Source organism: Egretta garzetta, unplaced genomic scaffold, assembly GCF_000687185.1.
Source record: "Egretta garzetta isolate BGI_Z169 unplaced genomic scaffold, ASM68718v1 scaffold454, whole genome shotgun sequence".
NCBI classification, from domain to species: domain Eukaryota; kingdom Metazoa; phylum Chordata; class Aves; order Pelecaniformes; family Ardeidae; genus Egretta; species Egretta garzetta.
The window spans coordinates 606,113-630,951 of NW_009259429.1; the positions used below are offsets into that span (position 1 = coordinate 606,113).

A 24,839-nucleotide genomic window follows, 5' to 3' on the forward strand; every position below is an offset into this window, starting at 1 on the left:
TGGGTGTGCCTGGGAAGAAAGGTCATCTTCCCTTTTATTACTCTTTTTTCTTCTCCTGTCCCTCTTCCTCTTCTATAGTAAATTGGTAGCAGATTTGTTTCCATTACACTCTGTCTACCCACATAAATTACAGGAGGAAATGAAAGGAGGACAAAACATATAACTCCATTGTTAAATGCATGGTACTTCCAAGAAAACAAAACTTGTAGCTGATTCATTTTTAAGACTTTAACTATAACTTCTCCTTTTCTCTTTCTCCTTTGTATTGGCAGGATAAAAAACTTGAACATGCCTCGTAGCCCAACATCAAGTGAAGATGAAATGGCACAAAGCTTTTCCGACTACTCTGTTGACTCTGAATCTGACAGCTCCAAAGAAGAAACTATTTATGACACAATTAGAGCAACTGCAGAAAAGCCAAGCAGCAGAATGGAAGACAGTCAGAGCAATACATTAGTGATTCGAATTATAATACCTGATCTGCAGCAGACGGTAAGGCATAGTGCATTACTATTAAAAAAAAAAAAAAGTACAGTTAAATGATCAGCTTTGCTGGCTTCAATCTGAAGTATATCTGTTCTATTTTCTTACATTTTTTGACTTATTACAGGCAAAATTTATGTCGGTTTTTTTTTTAATGTCTACATTTTTTCCCCGACTGATTGCCTAAACTAAAGTCACCATCCCATCCAAGAGAGTGTATTTAGTGTGTTAACTTGATGAAAGCTGTGATCACAAAGCAAAATATCTGTCTGGTCTGCATTGAGAGGTGTTCGGGTAGAAAAAAGAGAATTATGTGTCTAAAATCTCATGAGAAGATAGAGGGATGAACCCAAAAATGACATTATCTCTGCAAAAGGCTTGTACATATACAACCCCATTGCTTTGTCTAGTTTCTCTTTTCATGAGATAGTTTGTGACTGACACTATACTGGGGTCTAGCAGGAGGTCATCAAATTCTCTCTTTACCATATTAGTTGCCTTTCTCTGCCATGCTCCCATGAAAAGATATCCTTAGATATTAGATAGATGTTGGCTTTTAGAGCATAAAGGTGAGGAAAGAGAAGCACAAATAAATATTTTCTTCCTGCTTTGCTGCTATGCCTTTACTACATGGTGGTGTTTCTCAGACTTCCACCCAGAGAAATCAACACACTCAGATTGGAGGAATAATAAAGCATGGCATCGTACTGTTGCACAGTTTTTACAGTGACATGAAATTGCTGTTTTATTCTCTCCCACCTCCTCACCACTTATACTGGAAACAGAGAGGGTAAACTGAACCTTTTCTGATTTTCCTAGAGGAGTCATTTGCAAGCTGACTTGTGGACCTGTGGCTATATCTCACATCCATAAGTCTGTTGGATGAAAATAGAGACAGAAAGACTTGAATACACTTTTCATTTGTTAAAAAATGTCTGACTAATTGAGTAAATGAGAATAAAAGGTTTGGGTTTTTTTTAACTAAAAAAAAAAAAAAAAAAAAAAAAAAAAAAATGTACAGTCCAAATTCTCACCCTTTCTCACAAGGATCTACCAAGTTGTGCTTCTTTTATGGTTGAATGTGTAAAATTCAATGCCTGGAATGTTAGGAGCATAAAGTTGGAAAAGTTTGCTGTTGTAACTTTGTAAGTAGAAGAATCTGTGTCCTCCACAAGTGCTACCATAGGAATAACAGCCTCATCCCAGAGAAGGTCTTGGGAGTTAGTTACTGATTCTGTCTAGAAACACAACTTGTCCAAGCTTCTGATTAATTATCTAAATTACCCTGGGCCTGCTTGAATGCTGTTGTCAGGTTTTTCAATTGATGGTAGGCATCAGACTTTTTTCATTTCAAAGATGATTATAAAAACGCATTCTTTTTATGGACGTGTGCTACATACATCACTCTGTGCTGACATTTAAGATCTACATCATACTGTGCTGCCATTGAAGATCTATCTCAGATGTAATTATTCCTTTCTTTTTAATTAAGTTCATTTTTAGAATGATAGAGATGGCCTGCCTACAGGCTGACAGGGAAGAGCTGTTTTGACAGTGTGGCCTCAGGTGTAGTTGTGGAGCTCTTGGTTTTGTTTTTTTTTTTTTGAAGCCCAATCTATCCAGTGCTGTAGAAACTCAAAAAGAAATCTGTGTTGAAGTTGGGAGCATTGTCTCTTAAATTCTTGTACTTAAAAAAAATTCTTTTAGATGAGGATTGCTGCTGAAATGACAGTGCCAGTCCATTAGTTTATATGGTGTGAGATTAACGTCCGTGATGAGGAAGTGGTGTGGGACGTGAGCGGGACAGGAAGGCTTCAGAGGGCAGAGCAGGACTGAGGCTGCTGTGAGCCACACGTGGGCTTTATATTAAATCTTGGCAGAAGCAGTCATCACCTTGGGTCTTTCATTTCAGTATTGGTTGAAATACTGAAATCCACTGTTGTACATCTTAAATTTAAAAGGATTTTGCTTGTAGGGGAAGTCCTCTGTCAAGACAAGCTCTGACTGGACATGGGTAGGTTCTTATTGATGATCTTACCAGCTTGCTGTATCTTCAGTGCTCAATGAATAGATCCAGTAAAATGGAAGTATTAGCTTTACTTGCCAGGTTTGTTCTGCTGTTAAAAACAGAGAGCTGTTGGCCTCCTGATGCCCTCTTATTTAATTACTCTATTTTTTAGACCAATAACATTATTTATTGACAATATAAAAAAAAATTAAAAAATAATTTTGTGCAGGAGGTGAACTGAACCCCAAAGTATTTTTGATTTTGTGTTTCATTGGTTCATTTTTATTGCTTTACTTTCGCATTTTTTTTCCTTTTCCATAATCTGTTAATGAAAAGTAACTGAATTGCTTTAAACAGTTCTATAGCAGATGATCTATTTCTGATTTAATTTGTCACCCCACAAGCTCTGGTACAGAAAAGTGAAATCTGGATTGAGGTTTGCAAACAGGAAGACTGATAGCTTAAATGTAGTGTAGCAAAGTTTGGAGAAGATCATAGTTTATGAGCTGTGTATAGCTACAAGCCAAATCCAACATATACCCCATTTACTATATAAATATAGTTATTTTATCATAAGAGGTGTTTAAAATTAGTCCGTTTAATCAAAGGAGCATGAAATGACATAATTTAGTTTTATGTTTTTATTCTTGTTTTTTAGAAAGAATGATCAAGAATATATTTGTTTAAAAAAAGGCAAGTTTAGGGTTTTAGGTAAAACTCAACCCACTGGGAAGCTTTAAACCCCTAGCTAAACTCCCTAGGAATAAGAGTTTGCTCATCTCACACATCTCACAGTGGTGTAAATCACCTTTATTTCATTGCACGTATGAGATAAGCACCAAGCATCATAGGTAGGATGTGCTGCTGTAGAAAACTTCATGAATTATCACCCATAGTAGGAAATCTGTCTTGTTGCCTTTTTATTCTCTATGTTGCCTGGCATATCTGACCTCTCCTTGGACCTTTTTGGTCTGAATATTGGTAAGTTTTCTTGCATCCATTTCCTTTATCAGCCCACGTAGGACTATATCACAAGCGGTGCTGCCTATAGCTGGAAGGAGCCCGGTTCCTCTCCAGTAGTTGTTGTCAAGCAAATCTCCTTTGCGTGATATTCTGACAGTGATGTCCAGTGTTTTGTGCTTAGAATTGCTGTGTTTCCCAGACTTCAGGAACAGATCTGTCAGCCAATTGTTTTAAGGAATGTTTTCATCATTTCATTATCAACACATGGTGGTGGTTCTGCTCTTTTGTTTTATCCTGTACTTGCGTGCTCCCTCTGGGTTATGTTTAAAATCAAAATGCTCAGATTCATATGTTTTATTAAATTCTGATGCTGTGATGGGATTGGGTCTGCTGAAGACTTCTTTGAACTGCTTTCTGGCCATCTGTTTTGCTGCTCCACTTCAGTAATGAGCATTTTACTGACTCTCCCCACCCCTGGTTTTGTGGGTTTTTTTTGTTTTTTTTTTTTTATATTGGACTTGCCAAGCAAAATGTTGTTTGGTAAGTGGCAGTTTGGTAAAGCAACAGCTTAAGTTGTAGCTACTTTTTGGTTTTCCACTTCTGCATTGCTGTCTATACTTTTGTATCCTTTCTTTACTTTTTCCAGTATTCAATGGCCTTTATATTAAGAATAGTTTCCCTTAGTGCTTTTCTTTCTTAGATAACACACTTGCTCAGTTTGTGCAATTTTTATCTTATGAAGGTAGGAACCCAGTTGTTGCAACTGCAGCTTGAATCACGTTTTTGCTTAAGATGCCTCCATTTTTACTTGTTTCCAGTCTGTACTGCCATCCGCTGCCTCAGATTGATTCCAGGTTTTCCTTTGCAACTTTTCACAAGTATTCTTCTGTATCCCGTTTCGTGACTGATTGTTCATTGCTGCTTTCTGTTTATAGTTGATCTTCCTTCTTTTTATCTTCAGTTTGATGATGGGAACATTGTGGGTGCTGCTGACATTTGTTCTTATGCCCTTGACCTGGACAGGTGATCTGACTTGCCAGCTGATGGCGGTGTGGCCAGAGTAATTTTGCTGACCTTTCATCTCATGAGTTCTGTGTTTTCTGAATGCATTTTGATGAAGGAAAGCAGTGTCTGCAAGAATTACGTTGAGCACTGAGCACAAATCAAAACGAGTGACTTGCTCCATTTTTTTTCACGATACCCAACTCTCATTTGCATTTTCCACTTTTTGGTTGTCACATCTTTAATATCAGCGTCTTCTGTTGAAAGGAATAACTTGTATTTTGATACTCTGACAATCACATTTTGGAGGCAGCTGTACCAACCATTTGTCATGGTTCCTCTGTTGCAGCGCAGTTCTGCGTGATTGATAACTCTGTGAGTCTGATGAAAAAGATGTGTTGGTTGATAGATTTTGAACGGGTAAATGTTATTCCTCAGAGGTTCTGTATCATGAACATTATTCCCGTTGAATTAATATCTTCCCTTTAGCTGGAGCAGGCGAGCTATATTTTTCCCTTCCTTCCAGTCCTTCTGTTGCGCTTGGTGGCTTACTCTCACCAGCGTGCAGGGATGCAAGATGATAACTGACCACGTCTCTCATGATCCAAACAGCTTTAATACCAAAACCACAGGTCTCACATTTCAGCAACCAATGTTGAAGTGCTGTCTTGCTGCTAGACTTGGATTTTGAGTGGCCTAGCGTGGTTTTGGCAGTGTTTTTGAGCCACTCAGGGCTTCTTTTTTGGTTCTTATTTGGAAGAACTGTTGCAGTTTTCATAGTGTATGTAGGTATCCTTCAAGACAAATGATCACATTTTATCTGATCCTGGGATACAACAAAAAGGGTGGAAAGAATAGATCCTATGTCTGTCAATGCAAAATATCTTTAAGTTTCTTGTGTGTTTCTGTAGTTCTTTGCCACTAAACTATCTCTATTTTTTTATTGGTTTTTTGATAAGTCATTGAAGGTTAGAAAAAGTTGTCCAGCTTTTTTGACTGAGCTACTGTCTTGTTTCCTTGCTGTCACAGCACCATGTGCATCTCATGAATTCTTATTTATTTCGTAACTAAAGCAATCTGTGTGTAGATTCTGCTGTGATTTAGCTGACATTTTCTCAGGGTAGAAAGTGTAGCAGTACGTAACGATTTGTCTACACGATGAAGATGATGACTGTGGTGGTCTCTGTCCACGGAGGTCTGCCAGGCGGGCAGAGAAGCAGCACAGGGGAGGTATTCCAGGGGCAGGCTGATGTAAAATACACCTTATGCAGCATTTGAGTGGTCATTCTTATCCTCTTGCTCAGCAGCTGCCTCTGAGAAAGTGGTAACAGCCTCCCTCTCTGTCGCGCCTGGCTTCATGGGAAGCGGAAATAATCACTTTTCTCACTAGCTTCACTTATCTGAGTCTGAGAAATTTGGTAGGAGACAGTTGTTTGGTTGTTGAGTTGCTTTTTACATCATCGATCTTAATTCATTATAAATTGCCAATGGGATCAACATTTATTAAAATAAGTGCATTTTTGTTTCTTGTGAATCCCTAGAAAAGGTAGGGCTGTGAATAAATTAGTTCATGAAATGACTAGTTTCAAAGTGTTTCCACATTTTTTCTGCCATTGAGGACTCTGTAAAATATTGTAGCTAGTGTGGTAGTTATCAGATCACTCATTTTAGAACAAGCCTTCAAGCTACTGCCCAAAAAGAATCCCTCACTGCCCTTTCAGTCCAGCGAAGGTGGTTAAACTACTCTGTCCTGTCCTCATGCATTATATGAATGTGCCAATGTCAGACCTGTAAAAAGCAAGCTATTTCAGAAGATAAATGTTGTGTGTTACTGATGCCATGTGCATAAACATTGTGGAAACTTTTATTTTACATTGAAATATATTCTGAAGGAATGGGAAATTATTTATGATTTTACCAATATAGGAAATCTCTGAGAATTAGAAATACACACTGTTATCTGCAATATTCTCATGCAGTCAAGAACGGATAAAATGCAAGAACAGACTGAACAAAATTGAACATGTTGAATTCTCGAGGTGCATTAAAAAAAGCAGGCTTGGTTAAACTGTGATCTGAGGTTAGTGTTTTGTATTGTTAAAATCAAAGCAGTGTCGTACAAGTCCAAAATAATTTGTTTCGCCTAAGAATTCCATGTAAGAAAGACTTTCCTGGAAAAACCCGTGTAATCTCAAAATTTTCTTTGCTTCCTGCCGTTTTAATAGCATTTCTTACAGTCTTTCAGGGTGTGTGGAGAATCCCAAGTCGCTGCATGATGATACAGCGTGCATCGTAACTGACAATTTTTAGAGTTGCCGAAAACTACTGATATTTGAGTCTGAACTTTGTATTGAAGTTTGAATCCATGTAAGAGTCATGGGGCAACTGAGGTTCAGAGCTGAAGGAACATAGGGAACATGGGGATTTAAAACAGTTTGCCCTTGCTGCTAAGTCAGTACCTTAACTGCCAGGCTGTTCGGGAATGAAAATAGTGTTTATAATGGTCTTTCTGTCTCACTCTCTCCTTCCCTCCACCATTCAAAAACCCCCAACTTCTCACAAAACGCCTTGAGATGTAAAATATGTAAGGGAAATGAAAACTGCTTCCTAGCCAACTTTATTTTTGATGAAATCTAATACCTTATTTGATTACATTTTTAGATTTAAGACTGTAAAGGATTGCAGGTATCTGTTATCTCCTAGGTCAAAGCATAACCTAAGCACATTGCAGTGAAAGTTTTATCGCTCTTTCCTTACATACTCCAATATGTCTTAACGTCAGTACTTGAGCCGTATCTGAAAAAGTGCAGTTTGTGCAGGAACCGATGAAAGACAAACCAAATGGTAATTTTTAACAATTCATGCCCAGGAGCAGTGGAGCTGGCCAGAGCCCAGTGTTCCCAAGCCTGCTTTGCTTCCTTGGGCAAAGCCCTGTGAGATGCTATCACAACAACTTCAGTGGCACTGCTACTCAGCAACGATGAATAGAGGACCTCTCGGTATCCGTGTCTAGTGATAATCCTCATAGCTGATGATTAATTCACAGAAGCAGAGCCAAACCCCTCAACTTCAGTATGCTGTGATGTGCAGAACCAGCTAGTCATCTCTGCTCTGATAAAGTGAATATACATGAAGGACTGGTTGACTGTGGTGTTTACTCAGTTAAAAGAGTTGTAAATTGAAAGTCCTTCATGTCCTGTACTTCTTGCTGTTGCAAATATTTACCATGTGGTATTGGAACAGTCAGGAAGACACTGTGAGCGTATAAAATAGTGTGACTTCTGCCTTTGAATTTGCTCTTCAAAATGCAGAATTGAAATATTCAAATTAATTTTTGTTATTTGATTTGCGTATGCGGGATCAGAGATTGCTTTCAGGTGTATGCAGGGCTTGCCAGGACAAATATGTTTAGTTTTAAAAGACAAACTGCAACCATTTTCTTATGGATGGCCTCGGGACTTTAAAAAGATGTCGACAGACATTGCAGAGGTGAGCATTGCAGAAGCAGCTGTGGGTAAAGTTAAAGGAAACACTTCAGTCTCTTCATAAAACATCAGTCTTATTTTTACTTGCTCTTCTGTTCTCTTATCTCTATGTATAATTATAACATGAAGAGTAGCAGAGGTCTTCAGAAAAGGCCTGAAGAGCAGCGTCTGACATCATTACTGTAGCCAGAATTACAGCGACACACATGGAAATGTACTGATAAAAAAAGATACCTCTGTTAAAATTTTGCTTTGGCCCACGTGCAATCCCTGCATCCCGTGTTGCCTTGGGGGGGCTGGGGATGTCCTTTGCATGGGCAAAGAAGGGGCTGCTGTGCTGTAGCTCTGCCATGGCAGTTTGGTACGAGCCCTTTTTGTGGCCCAGTATGGGGTGAGTCAGCAGTGCTGAACGTTCATAATCAGGGGAGACAAATGGGTTTCCTGGTATTGCCATCTGCTGGTAGCTCGTAGCCAATGACTGCAATGTAAGCTACAACTACAAAATTCCTAAATTTTTTAAATTCCTAAATTCCAACTTGATAAGGAGTAGGGAATTGGATTTTCCAAGGTTTTCAAGCCCTACGCTGCTTCGCGTGTTATAGTTCCTCCCATAAACTTGCCCTAAGACAAATGTAGCTTAAAATAAATTAGAATTTTTTTTTTTTTGTGAAATTGTTGAGGATCAGGATGATTGTCAGAACAGCCTAGAATCAAGCGGATGGTCAAACATCTTGTAACATCCCTTTCACTTGGCTTTTTGAACAGGTTTGCCACAAATGTGTTCTTTCTCTGAAGAAGGACATGGTCTCTGATATTTGTGGAAGGACTCGAAACCTCCTGTGTTTTCACAGTCCTTGTGCATTAGTAGTTACGGAGGAATGCACGTCTGAAATAGAATTCTGTTAATGTATGTTTTGTAATGGAATTTGTAGGTTTATTGTGTATGTTGATATGTATTTATGACATTTGTGAACTTTAGAATGTAAGATACTCTTTAAATGTTTTTTCATTAATTAGAGTTTTTAATAATTTCCCTTTGCAGAAATGCATTCGATTTAACCCAGAAGCATCAGTGTGGGTTGCAAAGCAACGAATTCTGTGCACTTTGAATCAGAGTTTGAAAGACGTCCTGAATTATGGACTGTTCCAGCCTGCAAGCAATGGTAGAGATGGGAAGTTTTTGGATGAGGAGCGGCTTCTTAGGGAATACCCACAGCCAGTGAATAAAGGAGTTCCTTCACTAGAGGTATTTTTAGATCTAATATCTGAAGCATTTGTGTTCTGATGCAAATTATACAGTAAGCTGTATTTGAGATTTCTACATGCATCTGAATTGCATTTGGGAAATAGTAATCAGCAAGTCTGAAATTGAACCCTTGCTCACAGAAGTGCTGGTGTTCACTTGCTTGATGGAGCTATTCCAACCCTGAAAGTTGCAAAGAATTAGTCCCTCTGGGAAATTTGATTTTGGAGTTTTCCTCTGCTGGGGCCCCCAGAGATGCATCTTACTCTGTGGTTTAATAAAGAAGTGTAAGGTCCTAGATTAAGCTTTTGGGTCTATGATTAGGTTGACGATAGTAGGGTAGCAGTTGCTGAATAAACAGCCTTTGCTTTCTCCCAAAGAGAGGGTCTTTCTTTCTCAGTGAAGCCTTGATTTTTATTTTATTTTTTTTTTAATTTTTATTTTTCCCCCATCTAGTTCCCTCTGTGCCCTCCTTCAGTGTGTACAGATTTCCTCTGGCTGTCTCCTGGGAAAGCAGTAAGGGAGGAGAGGGTGTGGATGTGTGAAGCAGTCACACGCAGACACTGGAATTCCCCCCCCTCTCCATTGCTGCTGCAGAGGCTGTGCAGCTGGGGGATAAACTGGGCAGAACTATTATGGCACTGGGCAAACATGGAGCAGAGCCAGATCACACTGAAACACAGTATAGCAGGAAACTGGGGCATGAAACTAGTATTTAATTAATTTTGGTATTGCTTGTATGGTGGTACATCAACCACTAATAATCTGCAGTTAATAGACTCCACTATAACACAAGAAAAAGGAACCAAGGTCCAGAGAAGGTTTCAAGTACCAGCTTTTCTAGCAGTTTATTTCAGAGATTCAGTCACTGATGCCTGTATTATAGCCATAAACAGATTAAATAACCACTTTATTTTTTTTTTCTGTCATGTTCTGTTTCATGAGTGTTCACTGTTTGCAAAATTCTTCTCGCTGCAGCTAAAGCATTGCAATTCAGGGGTTAAACGTGGTCCTGTGAAAAGCTGGTATTAAAGCCTCATTTGGTACCGTCTCTTTGCACAATGAAATGTACTGCATTTTTTGAATTCCGTGTTATTAGATAATAGTAAATTATAACTATGTAAACCCCATGTTTTTTGCTACTCTGGCCATAGGGTAGGAAAGCGTTCAGGGGAAAAAAGGGAATGAGTTTCAGCCATAAAAAGAGGCAATCCTCTGAACCTCGTTCCGAGGACCAGTCCTGTTAAACATGAGGCGAACTACCCCCATGTCTAAGTTCTGCCTATGTTGATTAAGGGTTTTTTCAGGAATCCTTATTTATTTATTTATTTATTTTTAAAATTTCAGAAACTCTAAGCTGATATATTGAAATATATATATATATATATTTAAATTTAATATGCCTTTTCAGTACTTCTTTCTGCCTGAGACTATAAATGAAAGTACACAGATACCCTTAGGGAAAAGCTCTTTACACTATAACTCTTACTTATTTATGTAGATTCTAGAGGCCGATCTCATTTCCTGTACACCTGCACTGATTTCAGTATATTTACACAAGGTCTGAATTTTGCTTACATGAACCGTGAAACCATAATGCCACTATGTTAAGCAGAGTGCTGATTATTGGTGAATATTCAAAATTAAATACTAAGCCTTGTTTTGAATTTTGCCTTAATCTACATCATCATGTGTGATACTTTCTGGTAAGGTCAGAAAATTATATTAGGAGTTTTTAAGCAAAATAGGAAGTTTTAAATTGATTCTTTTTTTTTCCTCCCTCAGTTTCGATACAAGAAAAGAGTGTACAAACAGCTCAATCTTGATGAAAAACAGCTGGCCAAGCTTCATACAAAGGTATGCCTGATTTGCTGGAGAAGTTGGCAATTGCTGACTTAGCAAAGCAATGTGTCTGAGAAACTGGAAAGAAGTAGGAGTCCATTACCACCTGGGCCAGTTGCTGAATAACAAACAGTATGTGCTTCCAGCACCAACAGGGATGTGTGAATTGTGATCTGGGAATTTCTCTCATAGAAATATTCCCATGATTGACTTTTCCATGTGTATACAATTAATTTTAAATGAACCGTACTTCGTAAATACGATGTGCTTTCAGCATGCTGCAGAAATGCTGATCTATGTCTTTAGACTCATTTTCAGGTCCTAATAATAATAATGATCACCATACACCATCATAATTTCATACTGCATGAATATTTCAGTCATTTTTTCCTTAATACTGTGAATCCCAGAATCTTCTTACTGTGCTTGACTTTTGAACGTTACAAACCGTAGGGTTTATACTCTCAGTATAAAGTCAGGTTCTCCAGGAACGTGAATGAGCTACTGTTCAATGATGTCAATGGATATTGACATCAATTGACAGAATACTTCACTTTTAATCAAAATTTTCTTTTTAAAATCAGAGAATAATTAATTTGTTGCTCTTTGTTTCAGGCTAATTTGAGAAAATTTATGGATCATGTCCACCATCTCTCAGTGGAAAAAATCACAAAGATGTTGGACCGAGGACTGGACCCAAACTATCATGACCTAGAAAGTGGAGGTCAGAAAATAAAACTGGCAGTATAAAGTAGTACCTTGGGTTTGTTCAACCTAAATCAATTAACAGGCTGAATCTCACACATTCTTTCTGTTGCTAGTGGAGTCTGCATGGTATTGCTGTCCAAAGGAGAAAATTAATAATTTATGATTTTCTTTGAGCAGCATTTTTTACTTACCATTTTTAAAGCAAATGTTCTTTATTTTACAAATTTGGTCATCTTTTTTCAAGTACATGCTATTCTCTTCTTTAGAAACACCCCTAACTTTGGCAGTTCAGCTTGACAATACAGTAGAAGTGATAAAAGCTCTGAAAAATGGAGGAGCACATTTGGACTTCAGAGCAAAAGATGGAATGACGGCTCTGCACAAAGCAGCCAGAGCCAAGAACCAAATAACACTCAAGGTAAATGCTTTCAGTAACAAATTATACATTATTTTATAGAAAAATATATAAAGGAGAATGTATTCAATTAATTACTGTATTGTCCTTAGTGGATCCTTTAATATGTGCTTGTTCTAGTGCTTTCTTGTGGTTTTCAAATCTTAGGATTTGCTTTCAATAAAGGGCCTTATAATTTTTCTTGAGAGGAGGAGAAAGTGGTGAAATTTAACCTTATTCATTGATAGATTGGGAAAGACCTGTCTGAAGAAATATGAATAGCATTATTTTTGCTTATCTCTTTGAAAGCAAATGCCAGATTACGCATTATATCTTAACACAGCCTCTTGCGTTTTCTTTTGTATTTTAACAGCTATTCGCAGATCACCTTGATGTTCTAGGTGAAGTGTTATGTTTATGGCTTTTGCTTATTTCCTTTTGACAGATACTCAAATTGCATGACATTTTTGATACAGCGTCTTTTAACTTGTAACTGAATGCGTTTCAAAGGCAATGTGGCATTTTCAGAACTGAGATTTCTGAACTTAATGAGAGGGTGGAAATTGGACATTGCCACTCACCCTTTCCTTGCTATCCCTGTAGATTCCTTTAGATCCTAATTCTTCCAAGGTCATTCCTTGCTTAACTTACTCTGTGCCGCAGCCCATTCTATCAGCTTATAAAGAAGTGAGCAAAAATTATACGTTATGTCAAATATCAACCTTGTAAATACTTCTTCAAGTAGAAAAGTCCCTTTATGGTTAGAAGTCCCTCCAAAATACATTTTTCTATATTTTTCACAGTCTGTGATTGCTTTCAGACCCTTTTAGAGCTTGGCGCATCTCCTAACTACAAGGACAGCTGTGGCCTGACGCCGCTGTACCACACTGCTGTTGTGGGAGGGGATCCCTACTGCTGTGAACTGTTACTTCATGAACACGCTACAGTCAGTTGCAAAGATGAAAATGGATGGCAAGAAATTCATCAGGTAGGAAAGGTTGCTCTTTGTTTGGAGTTGAAGTTGCGTGAGGGAACATGCCATGTATGTTCTATGGTTAAACGCTGTTTTGAAGGTTATTTAGATTATGTTTAGTCCCTGCACGTACAAGTATGGAATTTCTTCCTTTTTCTATTTGCTTACTACTTTGCATCCTGCTGTGGGCAATTAGAAGCGGAAACTGTTCCAGTGGAGTTCTGTAACTTCGAAGTCCTATGGTTGCTGTGGATTTTGCTGCAGAAATTGCACTAGTCATGTTTATGTAATGGACTCCTGGAAGTTTAGCATCCTACTAGGGGCACTTCATTAAGAAAATGTAGCTCGATCTTTTTGTTAGATGCCAATTTTAGTATCCTTAGTAATGCTTCTTGCGTGTTTGTCAGAGGCACTTTCTCTTTTCTCTCTGGTGAACTTCACAGGAGGATTTGGATTCAGGATCCGGTCCTAGGATCCCTCAGTACATTGCATTGAAGGATGTTAAACTCCTACAAACTCTCACTTTGAGTCAGTTTTCATTCCTTGCATGTGTGGAAACTGAGATTCTAATGATTTTTTTTTTTTTTTTTTTCCTGTTTGTACGTGGGTTTTCCTTTCCTATCTTACGTATTCACTGTTTTGATAGAGGTTGTAGAGTGCTCTGTAAAGAAAAATTATTTTAAAAAAGTAATCTTTTGAGGTTCATGGTGCTCCTGATACCTTGAGCCAGCTATGGTGCCAGAATTCATCAGGCGCTGGCACATTTTTGTCAGCTTCATCACAGTTACTGGAAAAGTAAACCTCCTTCCTCACCAAAACTGAAACTGTACCTTTTGAAAACACCTATGATATTTGGTAAGGCTTTTTCTGAAAAAGCGTTTTCTCTGAACTCTTTTACCTTGTCTTCTCCAGAAACATCTGAATATTATGCAACAGTTGTGTAAGAATGCTTTATTAATTACTCTTCGCATAGCAATAAACTCAGTAATATACAAAGGTTAAAGATTCTAGCAGTCCGAATGTCATTAACAGCTATGTTACGCCTTTCCTCTGTGTGGCTGAGTTCGAGTAATCATGAAAAGTGGAACTGATGTAGTATGATCGGATAAATAAAGATATGAGTAATCAACCTTGCAGGCTGCTTAGGTTATCTAGGCTCACTTTCTTTTCTGTGCACTAATCTTTTTAGTACACAACTTCTTTTCTTTGAAAGAAATGGGAGATAGCTTTGGTACCCAGGTTTGGGCAGGGATCTGAGCTTTTTCACTGTGTTAAGTGTGTTCAGATCGAAGACATTTGGATCCATCTGTAGCAGAAGAAAAAAAAAAGGATTAATTTACTACCATCATTTCTGAAGATGTGGAGGAAATGGATTGTATAGAGAGAAGTATTACCCCATCTGGACTCCCTGAAAATATAGAGAAAAATTCCCTATTTTGAAAATCCAGCCTTATACACATCTGGTTACTATTTCTTATAATGAAACAGAGCTTTCCAAACTTCTATTGGTTGTAATCCTAACTAAATCAGTGTTTATGTCGGGATTATGGGCAATCTGTTTTCAGTGATCGATAATACAAGCATTCCACAGTGAATTAAGAAAGGTGGTGCTATGATACAACCCCATATGTTGTTGTCTGTGTGAAGAAGGCAAAGTTACCTTGCATGGCAAGGAAATAATTGGTAGCAAGGATATTTTTCGTTTTGCTAACACAATCTTTAACTGTAGAGTTAAGCCTCTGGGTTACCCTTATAGTAAAGGGGAAAAGGTTCATGCTGTGCTAGGATGGTAATAAAAGAGATATCCTCTGGAGATACCTGTCCCGCTTCATTGACCATACTGGGGAGCCCCAGTGAATGGTTTGGGCAGCTCACCTACTGGCCAAACACCTATAATGAGGGGAAATGCATCTCCCCTGTGCTGGTTGTCTTCCAGCACCTCCCTGTAAGCTAGGTAAGCATCAGATGGGCAAAGAGGAAGCAAATACTGGTCTAGCAAAGGAAGCAAAGTGGAGGAAGGGCTTGGTTTTAGTCCAGTTTATTATAGTAAGAATAGAAAGTTGAAATTAGTTCTTGTATTGTAGGAGTTATTTTACTAATTACATCTACATGCTCATACCTAGATGTTGAGTGACTTTTCAAGACTAGACAGAATTGGTAATTTATAGCTAATTGTGCATTTGCTTTATTCTCATGCACAGTCAGAAACACAGTTATGGCGTGGTACTGTTTCTCCCTTTGCTTGTTGTTGGATGCTTGCTTCCTGTTGCCTCGTGTTAAAATGTTCCTGTTCTAATAACAGCTAGCATAATGTCTCCATTATTTTGGGAATTCATTTGTAAATGAATAAACTATTTAATAAACACTGTTTTTTCCCCATTCTGTGTGTTGAAAATGGAAAATGGAGGATGAAAAGATGTAATGGTTAGGATACTAGACTGGGATTTGGGATGTGTCACAGATTTAACTTGTCTATTGAGCCAGTAGGCTTAATATTTCTGATCCAAATTGCAAGATGTGTAGGTTTGTAACTCCCACCAAAGTCAGTAGTAATTAGGTACCTAAGAAAGAATGAATGGCTTTGTATACCTGTATCTCTCAGCTTAAATTCCGTATTATTATACAGGAACGATACTGATTTGAGATGATACAAAGCTAGAAACATTACAAACTGGGAGGAACTCGGTGTGCTATAGAGTAGAACGTAGTCAAGTAAATGAGACTGATGACTGGAAATACTGTGATTTTTCTCAAACTTATTCCCTAATCAGGAAAGTTTCAAATTCAGTGGAATCTCATTCACAGATGTTTATTTCCAAGTATTCGGGGTCTAACATTTTATTTGTGTGACTGATAAAGTAACTCTTGAAGATTTTCCCTCTTTTGGATCAGTGCCCTGTGTACACTGTGAATCTACTTGACATCACAGAATCAAGAAAATTATTAAATTTTACTGTTTCCACACCTTAAAGGCAAGCTTTAGAAATCTGATCATCTCCAGTGCCATCTAGTGGGCAACTTCCCGAAGAGTTGCAGGACAAAAAACCTGTTTGGCTGCTTGTTACATTTGACAGTTATGAATATTAGTGGATAAAAAGTGTCAAACTTTGTATTTTCTTGACATCTTAAATTGCCTTTCCTCAAATAAGCAGACGCTTAAACTTAAGCACAGACTTGCTCTACCTGAAGTGCACACATTGGCATTTACGGGCAGGTATGCACGTGTAGGTGTTAGTCATAGAATCATAGAATCGTTTAGGTTGGAAAAGACCTTTAAGATCATCAAACCCAACTGTTACCCTAACCCTTCCATCCCACCACTAAACCATGTCCCTAAGCACCTTGTAAAAACCTATCTTTTAAATACCTCCAGGGATGGGGACTCGACCATCAGTCGAGTCCTCCCATTCATTCCAGGGCTGGTTCTAAAAATTAGACCCTAAGTAAAATGGCGTCTTCTCTTGTAAAAATCTTTGCCTGGAATGCTTGCCTAGATTCTGTAATAACCAAAATATTGAATGCATCTCTTACAGGCTTGCCGATACGGGCACGTCCAACATCTAGAGCACCTCCTCTTCTACGGTGCTGATATGTGTGCACAGAATGCCTCGGGAAACACTGCACTGCACATCTGTGCCCTCTACAACCAGGTGAGCCGGCACACCCCTCCTCTGCTGACAGAGCAGCGCCGCAGGGTCATATCATCCTCCTTCAGTGATGTAAAGGCCCCCAGTGAGAGCTGAGGGGTGCCTGGGGTCCCCTCTGCGTGGCTAAGTGGGGAGGGATGTCTTGCTTCGGGAGAAGATGGGTCTGGGATGCCCAGTCCTGTGGAGACTGGAAACCAGTGGTGTAAGAGAATGACATGTAGCCAGGGAAAAAAGGCATAATTGGGGTACAAATGCTAAATCTTACATGTCCATCCACAGAAACAGAGGCTTGTTGAGTTTTCTGTTGAAGAAGTTTACTCGTTTGGTGTTAGGTTTTCCTCAGATGCAGTTTCCTTGCTTTTAATAAATGCATTTTGAGATAAATTTCCCATTATTATTGATCTATAGAGGCAAGTTACACTGAAGAAGAATGTAGCTCATTATTTTTCATTTGTTTTATTTAATATGCAATGAAGTGTTACAGGTTTTAAACAGTGGTCTTAGAAACTAGAAAGAATATAATTAAAAACTCTATTATTAGTATTTTATTCACTGATTACAAATAGGGCTGCTCGTTGTAGGTAGCACACATTAATTAGAAAATAAAACACCATGTACTACCAACTCATATATTTTTTTAGTATCGTATCTAAATATTTGTTTCCTATTCAGAATTTATTGCTGTTTTGCTAGAATTTAAATTAAAATTAAATAAACAATACTTGGAGAATACTGTGGAAACGTATCTGTAGATTATACAGAAGATACTGGATTCTTTGCTGTTTACAACTTGGGCAGTGATTTACAAATAAGAGAGCTATTTGCTTTAATAGCATTTTACACTCTCTTTGCGTGGATGGCATGGCGAGGGAATGAGTTTTACAACTCTGTTAAAACACAGCGCGTATAATGTTACACTGAATTAGGAGAACACAAATCATGAGATGTGACTGTAACTAGTGAAACATCTGTTAAAGCATCTGCTTCTTAATTAATTACCATCTCAGGTTTTTTTCAAAAGTCTTGTCAAGACAGATTCCTCAATTAGGTCTAAAAAAAGCTCAACTTTTTAAAAAATAGAGTTTGGGGAATAATTTGACATTTTTCAAGACTGTTGACTTGATTTAGGTTTCACATCAAGAGTTTAACTTGTGTAACTGTAACACTTTGTTGAAAAAAAAAAATCAAATAGTATTCACTTTAACCTCATTTACGTCACTTTTCCTGAGTAAGAGTTTGAAGGCCGGGCCACAATGCACATATAAACTTAAAAACGTGAACTCACCTCTGTTTTTTTGTTACCATTTTATTGCAGTGTTTTCATGACTGTAGTTGTTTACAAGATCATACACTTTTAGCAGAGGTTATGTAGTACGATGCTAAAATTAGAATAATCCTGTAGAATGACAGTATTTTTCATGTAGAGATGTTTTTCTCCTGACCTCAGTGGAAAAAAATTATTCTGTAGAAGACTTAGAAACTCTAACTGAGATGGCATCTAAAAATTTGAAAATATTTTCATAGTCGTTAAGCTTGGCTTTGTGAATGGAAGTTTAACATCTTATGACTACACTGGCATGCTTCTGTTATCCTTAATGAAGTGTATGTGAAAACAAAAAGTTTTCCCTAGGGTGCTGTGAACAGTGACTTATGCTGATTTTTTTCAGTGTCCCTTTTATTGAATGTTGTTATTAGCTAATGTGGAAGGAACGGTCTTGGCCTTTTCTGGATGGAGAGGATGGGAAGGACAGCAGTATCCTTTTTACCTCCTGATTCCTGTAGATGGAGTCATTACCCATTTGATTTTTCCCTTCCAGTCTTCCCTGGGGAATGTTCTTGGGATACTTTCTGAAGCTGGTAATTCTGTTTTCCTGAGTGTCAGTTTAGTGTTGATCTGAATAAACTACTGTTTTTTAAAGTTATTTGCTGGCCATCCAGTAACTGAATAAAATCTAGACAGATCTTTTGCCTCTGTATTTTGCAAGTAACAGCGCTGGGCTGAAGTGTGCCTTCTTTCCGTCGGCAGATTGGATTCTATATGAAAACTGTTTAGTATTAAATCAGGTAATTAGCACTCAGACTACAAATTTAACCTAATCTGCTGACAAGCCCACACTTCTCCGAAAATCTTTTTAATCTTATGAAGTCTAAAAAGCTACTGCATATTCAGTTTGTGTGTGATATAATGAGTGAACCATCCTAAGCACTCTCTCAGAAGTTACTAGGTTGTCAGAGCTAAAATATGTGCAAAAGGGAGTTAATGTCATTTGTAGGCAGCACCTTCACAATGGAGAGCTCTAAAATGTGGAATTGCCATTGAATTGACAAAGGAAAAGTAATCAAAATAATTTCTGCTGGTGACTTTCTTGCTTGTTTTCCCTAGTTTGTTCCCCTTAATACTGGAAGGAGGGGGAGGAGACAAAAGGGAGAGACGATGAAGCAAAGAATGCTTCTGTTCATTTTAAAAGAATAAATAAACAAATGCAGTACTTCAGAGGCTGAGAGAGCTGGGCTTGTTTAGCCTGAAGAAGAGAAGACTGAGAGGGGATCTCATCAACACATACAAATATCTTAAGGGTGGATGTTACGAGGATGGAGCCAGGCTCTTCTCAGTGGTGCCCAGCGACAGGACAAGGGGAAATGGGCAAAAACTGAAACATAAGAGGTTTCAGTTGAATATGAGGAAGAACTTCTTTACTTTGAGGGTGACCGAGCACTGGCACAGGCTGCCCAGGGTGGGTGTGGAGTCTCCTTCTCTGGAGAGATTCAAACCCCGCCTGGACGATGTCCTGTGCAACCTGCTCTGAGTGACCCTGCTTTAGCAGGAGGGCTGGAAAAGGGCCTCTCCAACCTTTGCCATTCTGGGATTCTATGATCCACAACAAGTTTTCTTGAAAATTCTTATGTTGAACAACTCTGACCACTTTTGTCAAAACTTTTCTTATCAAAACCATTTAATAAATAATCACTTTGCATGTTTTTTTTACACTGCAGACAGCTTAGTTAAATCTGTTAATCATGTAGAGCATGTAAATGTGTAATTCTTTTGCTTTTGTAGTGTTGAATTATTTATTCTGATAACCAAAAGAATAATTAGACAATAAATACAGGATGTTTCTTAATATAATTATTTATGTTCTCAAGTTCATGATCAAAATGGGGCAGTTTAATGCTAAAGGGTTCTACTAGCATTTCCAGCATGTTTACTGAGCAGTACCTAGTGCAATAGTGGAATAGTTGTTATAATGGGAATATAATACAGTGTGCAAACTTAGAGTTGTTTAGGAGTCAGTCAGAAAGGAATTCTTGGAAAAGAATAAGAATTTTTTTTTTTTTTTTTTTTTCCTTGGAGGTCTTCATCTAATTGCAGCACATTTACTTCTTTTGGATGACTGCTAATACAGAACACAGAAAAATGAGAAAAATGTTTTGACATTTTCCATGCTGTTCTTGCTCTTCTTATGTTTAGAGATAGAGAGAACACACCTAATGTGCAGCTTTCAGTGCAAGCAAATGGGACTGTATCAATTAATTAAATATTATTAAAAAATTACCATCTGTGAGATGATTGTTTATATATGGTCTTGAGATATGATCTATTCTGTTGTTTCAGTCTGTTGTACAGAATAAGATGGGTGGGAACAAAAGGGTATCTTTTTGGAGTCCTGAATCTTGGGGAAAAGGTAGGGTAGCCTCCTCCTCAGATATATTTAGGACAAGCCTGTGATAGAAGATGGGATCAAGAATCTGGCATGACCACAAAGACAAAAATTATTTTCAGTCATAATTTCTGTGCATTCACTTATGACTCAGGATCTAGTAAACAAACTTCATTTCTGTCACTAAAATAGCTAAATTATATGGTTGTTTTCCTCTGGCTGCAAATTTACCGTTAAAAGTGAAAAGTAGCACGTTGAAATACCTCATTAGGTAGAACTCCATAACACAACATGACAGGAAATATGGAAAGCACAACAAAATTAATAGAAATATTTATGATGAGGAAACATAAAAACATTCTGAAAGGTGAACCGCTTTGCATAAGGTCCTGAGATGAATATTCAGGATGATAGGTAGGAAATATGGCCTATATGTGGATCATCGAAAAGTCTAGTATTCTGAGAACTGTGCCAGAACTGTAGCGGACTTCTAGCAGGTTATGGCCAGTTGCATTTTACAGCAGTGTAGAGTGGCAACTTAAGCAATACACTGTATTGGTCCAAAAAATTGTTTTTAAGGGATTTCATTTGTGGATTTTCTCCGTTTAGGGGGCATGAAGCCATACTTTTCTCTTGTTAGAAGGGACGTAACTGTTTGTGTTCTTTAGGGGGGAAAAAAGAGAAGGTAAGACTGGTCAGTGCAGTGTGCATAGCCAGACCAAATAATTTCAGGTATATTAAAATACTAAAAAAATAATCCTACATTAAATGTTTAACATTCAAGATAGGTTGAAAAACACAAAATAAATGCATGAAAGTGGTAAAACGGTTTTGTTTAATTTTAGCTGTAGGGGGGAGGATGTCGTTCATCCCAGGCACTGTTTATTTTGAAAAGCACCATTTTCCCTACAAAATGAGCAAAACCCATGACAGTCAAATTTTGGTTTGACCTAACATATTTTCTGAAAAACCTGATTTGTCAAGTATAGAGTTTCCACAGTACAGCTTCTTAAAAATTTAATGAGATGTTCACCTCTCCCGTTCCTCTACATGTTTTACACTTGCATATTGTTTCTACTCTAACACACTGCAAAAGCCTTGTCATATTTAAAGTACTATTTTAATAACTTATTTTCTCAGATTATTTATTTATTTTGTTTACTTCTTATCAAAGGAAATATATCCCAAACAGCAACACAGCTCATAGCCACAATGTCTCTTTAGTAACTAAAGACTCTTACTAACAAGATGACTCTTCTATCGTTTTCAGGAGAGCTGTGCAAGAGTGCTGCTGTTCCGGGGAGCCAACAAGGAAATTAAGAATTACAACAGCCAGTCTCCATTTCAGGTAAAAAAAGAAATACCCCTTCCCCCTGCCCTCCAGAAATATTTTCGAGAAAATCTCATGTGAACTTGGTTTTGTGGAGAAGTTACACTGCGCAAGGCTGGAAGCAGCTGTAGAGTGAGATAACTTTCATTCTGGAAACTGTGGCTTTTGTGTAATGCAGTAAGTGAAGATGTCCTGGAATAATTTGGAATAAGAGAAAAACTTTCTAAGAGAAATACTCATTCGTAGCTGGTCTGGTGATGCTGTCACTGTATTTGAGAGTGATATGAGCTGTTGATGACAAAACATGGAATCATTGGTGTCCTGTGGTCACTTGTACCTTGCTTTGTGATTTATCTCCAGTCCCACATAAGAGAGATCCAAGGGACGACTAGGCAGTTGTGCTTTGCTTGGCCCCTGCTGACTTAGCCAGAGAGAAGCTCTTTCGTCCTTGGATGTGAGGCCCAAGAGCTGGGCTGAGTTTCAAGGGATGGGGTTGATTTAATGCTCTGTCAGTGGTAAAAGTTGAAGCTGTCATTATGTCTCCCAAAGAAAATGAAGTCTTTCTTTGGATTAGTCAAAATTGAGTAGATGTTTTTTTCACCATTTTTTTATATTAAAGTACTTTCAGAAAGCTTAATTAAAAATCCAAATGGAAGGAAATTGTTTGTCCAAAGGGTTGTCAGGTATGCCTGACAACCTTAAGCCCTTATTTCTGAAGCAGTCTTAATTAGCCTGGATTTCAGAGAAATATTCATAATGCAAACTGACATGTGAGAAATGGGGATGAAAGCTGTAATGTTTTAAGGAAGAGGACAAATTTTTTTTGTGTTACAGAAAATAGTGCTTGTGGAAGAATGGTGGCACAGCACCGTAAAAAGGAACTGTTCTGTTGTGAAACATGAGGTGGCTATTTCCCAAAACCAAGTAGTCTAAAAGAAATCTAAAAGAAATCCTGATTTACCTTTGCTTGTTGTATCTTTCCCGTTTATATCCTCAACCCACTTTGGATAATGCTGGCAAAGAATTCAAGGAAGACTGCCTTTTCTCTCGTGCTTTGAAATAGTTGGATTATTATGTCCGTGCGGGTCTCTGAGTTGGCTTCTCAAAATTTACATGTACATAACACCTCTGAGTTTCAGGGTTTTTCAAAAAAGAAACTCAGCCAAATATTTCTGTATCAGTTAATTATCTCCATATTTTCAAGTCTTTCTGGATGTAAATTGCATATCTCAAGAGCTTAAGAGTTCTGCCTGCAAATCACAGTCTGATCATTGTTTACTTTTGGGACCATTTTCCCAAAATTGGGGAAACAGTGCATTAATAATTCAATTTTAGGCACCATTTTTGGGCTGCTAATAGTTTGCCATCTAAATACGTGCTAAGCACAAGTTCACTAAATCCTAGATAATACTTATCCCTGCACCTTAGAATTATGGAGTGATTAAAAAATGGAATAAGAGAAAACCCTAATTATTGGAGGGATGGCTTCCAGTGTCATCTCTTTACTTTGAGAGATGAGATTATTTTATTACTTTATGTCTTTGAGATTAACTTTTCTTCTTGTTTTAGGATTTTATGTGGGGAGGGTAAATGGCAAGTAGAATAGTTTCCATTTGTTTTCCTCTTTGTGCTGACTTCTGCAACGTTCTTGTTCTTCCTCTTACAACAGAAAAATACAGGGGAAAAAGGCAGAAAAGAAAATATTTGTACAAACTAGTGCTGATAGCTGTAGGGCTTCAAGAAGAGAAGGACGACTCGCCAAAACTCAATAAAATCAAGTGAGCACAGGAGACAGAAGAAATAATTTCAAGAGAAGGGTGTAGTGTGTGCGTTTACTGACCAGTGAACGCTCTTCTGTCCCTATGGAATAAAATCCTGTTTGTTATCATCTATTATATGTTAACACTCCTGATGCTTGGGCTTTTGCCTGGTTGCTCTCCCCCTAGTAGGGACAGAAGGACTGACAATTAGATTGGCTTAGTTTTATCCTTTCTAGATCCACATACTTAAAGACCAGGAAATTACCTTCCCATCTTTTCACTCCATGGTGTGTTACTTTTAGGTGTAGGGAATGTAGGAAAAGTTCTAGTTTTTCCAAAAGCAGTGAGTAGAGAAAACCCTGATGCCAGCACTGCAATAAAGCAGCATTAGAATTAATTCTTTGCCATCTGTCTGTTGCTGACCCAGTTGATCAGACACAAGTGGAGCTGTTATAAAATTATGCAGAATCCCCTTGAGTTAATAGGATTTTGCATACTAAAAATGTTTACTCATGTAATCAGTAGCAAGGAACATCGAAGCATCTCATATGTACATAATGAGAATGGTTCTAGCTGCAGCATCTATTCCTTTGAGTAACCTCCATTATGTTCTTTTCTCAGAAATCTAAAAGGATGATTCTTTTGAATTGCTGCTTAGAAAATTGATGATATGAAAACTGTGCTATTCTGTAGAACAGAGGTATCCAATAATGGAGAAATTTTTGTATTGCTTTCAAGGCCTGCCCAAAGCTTGCTTTGTTTTGATGAAAGTGAGCAGCAGAGTTTGTATCTAGTGTTAGTGCCCAATGAGTGTAGGGTAATTTTACCACCACCAAAAACAAAAAAAAAAGTGCATATGTTCACTTCTTAGCAAATCTCAGTGCTTATTGAAACAAGCACAGGTTTACTGGGTCGTAGAGAAGGAAAACTAGTCTGGGCTGAACTCTGTGCCTCTTAATTCAGGTGTCCTGCACTGTGAACGTGTCTCGGCCGAGGATCTGGTTGTCCTTTCTGCTTTTTCAGTGTCTAGTGGAGTTAGTGTTGGAATAGCATCGCCAGGTGGCGAGGCCATGAAAAAGCTTGCTTGTATTTCCCAGTCAAGCAGCTAAGCTTATATTAGCTACCTTCTAAGGCTGACTAGGAATTGGAGTTAAGATGGAACCTGTGCCACATCATTATACTACAGTGCCAATTCTGTTTATTAATCACATATCCATCCCGTCTTGGCTGGGTAATCTAAGTACCTGATACACTAATTATTCTGTGCTAACAGATGGAAAAAAACCCATCGGCTTTACAGAGCTGGAAGTGCTAGCTGATGATACACTGTCATATACAGCAT

General features: G+C 38.0%; 1 protein-coding gene across 1 annotated transcript in view; it reads left to right on the forward strand.

Annotated features, from left to right (window-relative positions):
* The first annotated feature begins 288 nt into the window (after positions 1-288).
* The window catches only part of SHANK2 (SH3 and multiple ankyrin repeat domains 2), a 315,799-nt gene continuing 291,248 nt past the window's right edge, over positions 289-24,839 (forward strand). The window contains exons 1-8 of the mRNA XM_009637056.2: positions 289-492; positions 8,984-9,187; positions 10,970-11,041; positions 11,642-11,750; positions 12,001-12,152; positions 12,949-13,116; positions 16,635-16,751; positions 21,678-21,755. Of these exons, the coding sequence (XP_009635351.1) occupies positions 289-492; positions 8,984-9,187; positions 10,970-11,041; positions 11,642-11,750; positions 12,001-12,152; positions 12,949-13,116; positions 16,635-16,751; positions 21,678-21,755 (1,104 nt within the window). The remainder of the gene's footprint in view (positions 493-8,983; positions 9,188-10,969; positions 11,042-11,641; positions 11,751-12,000; positions 12,153-12,948; positions 13,117-16,634; positions 16,752-21,677; positions 21,756-24,839) is intronic.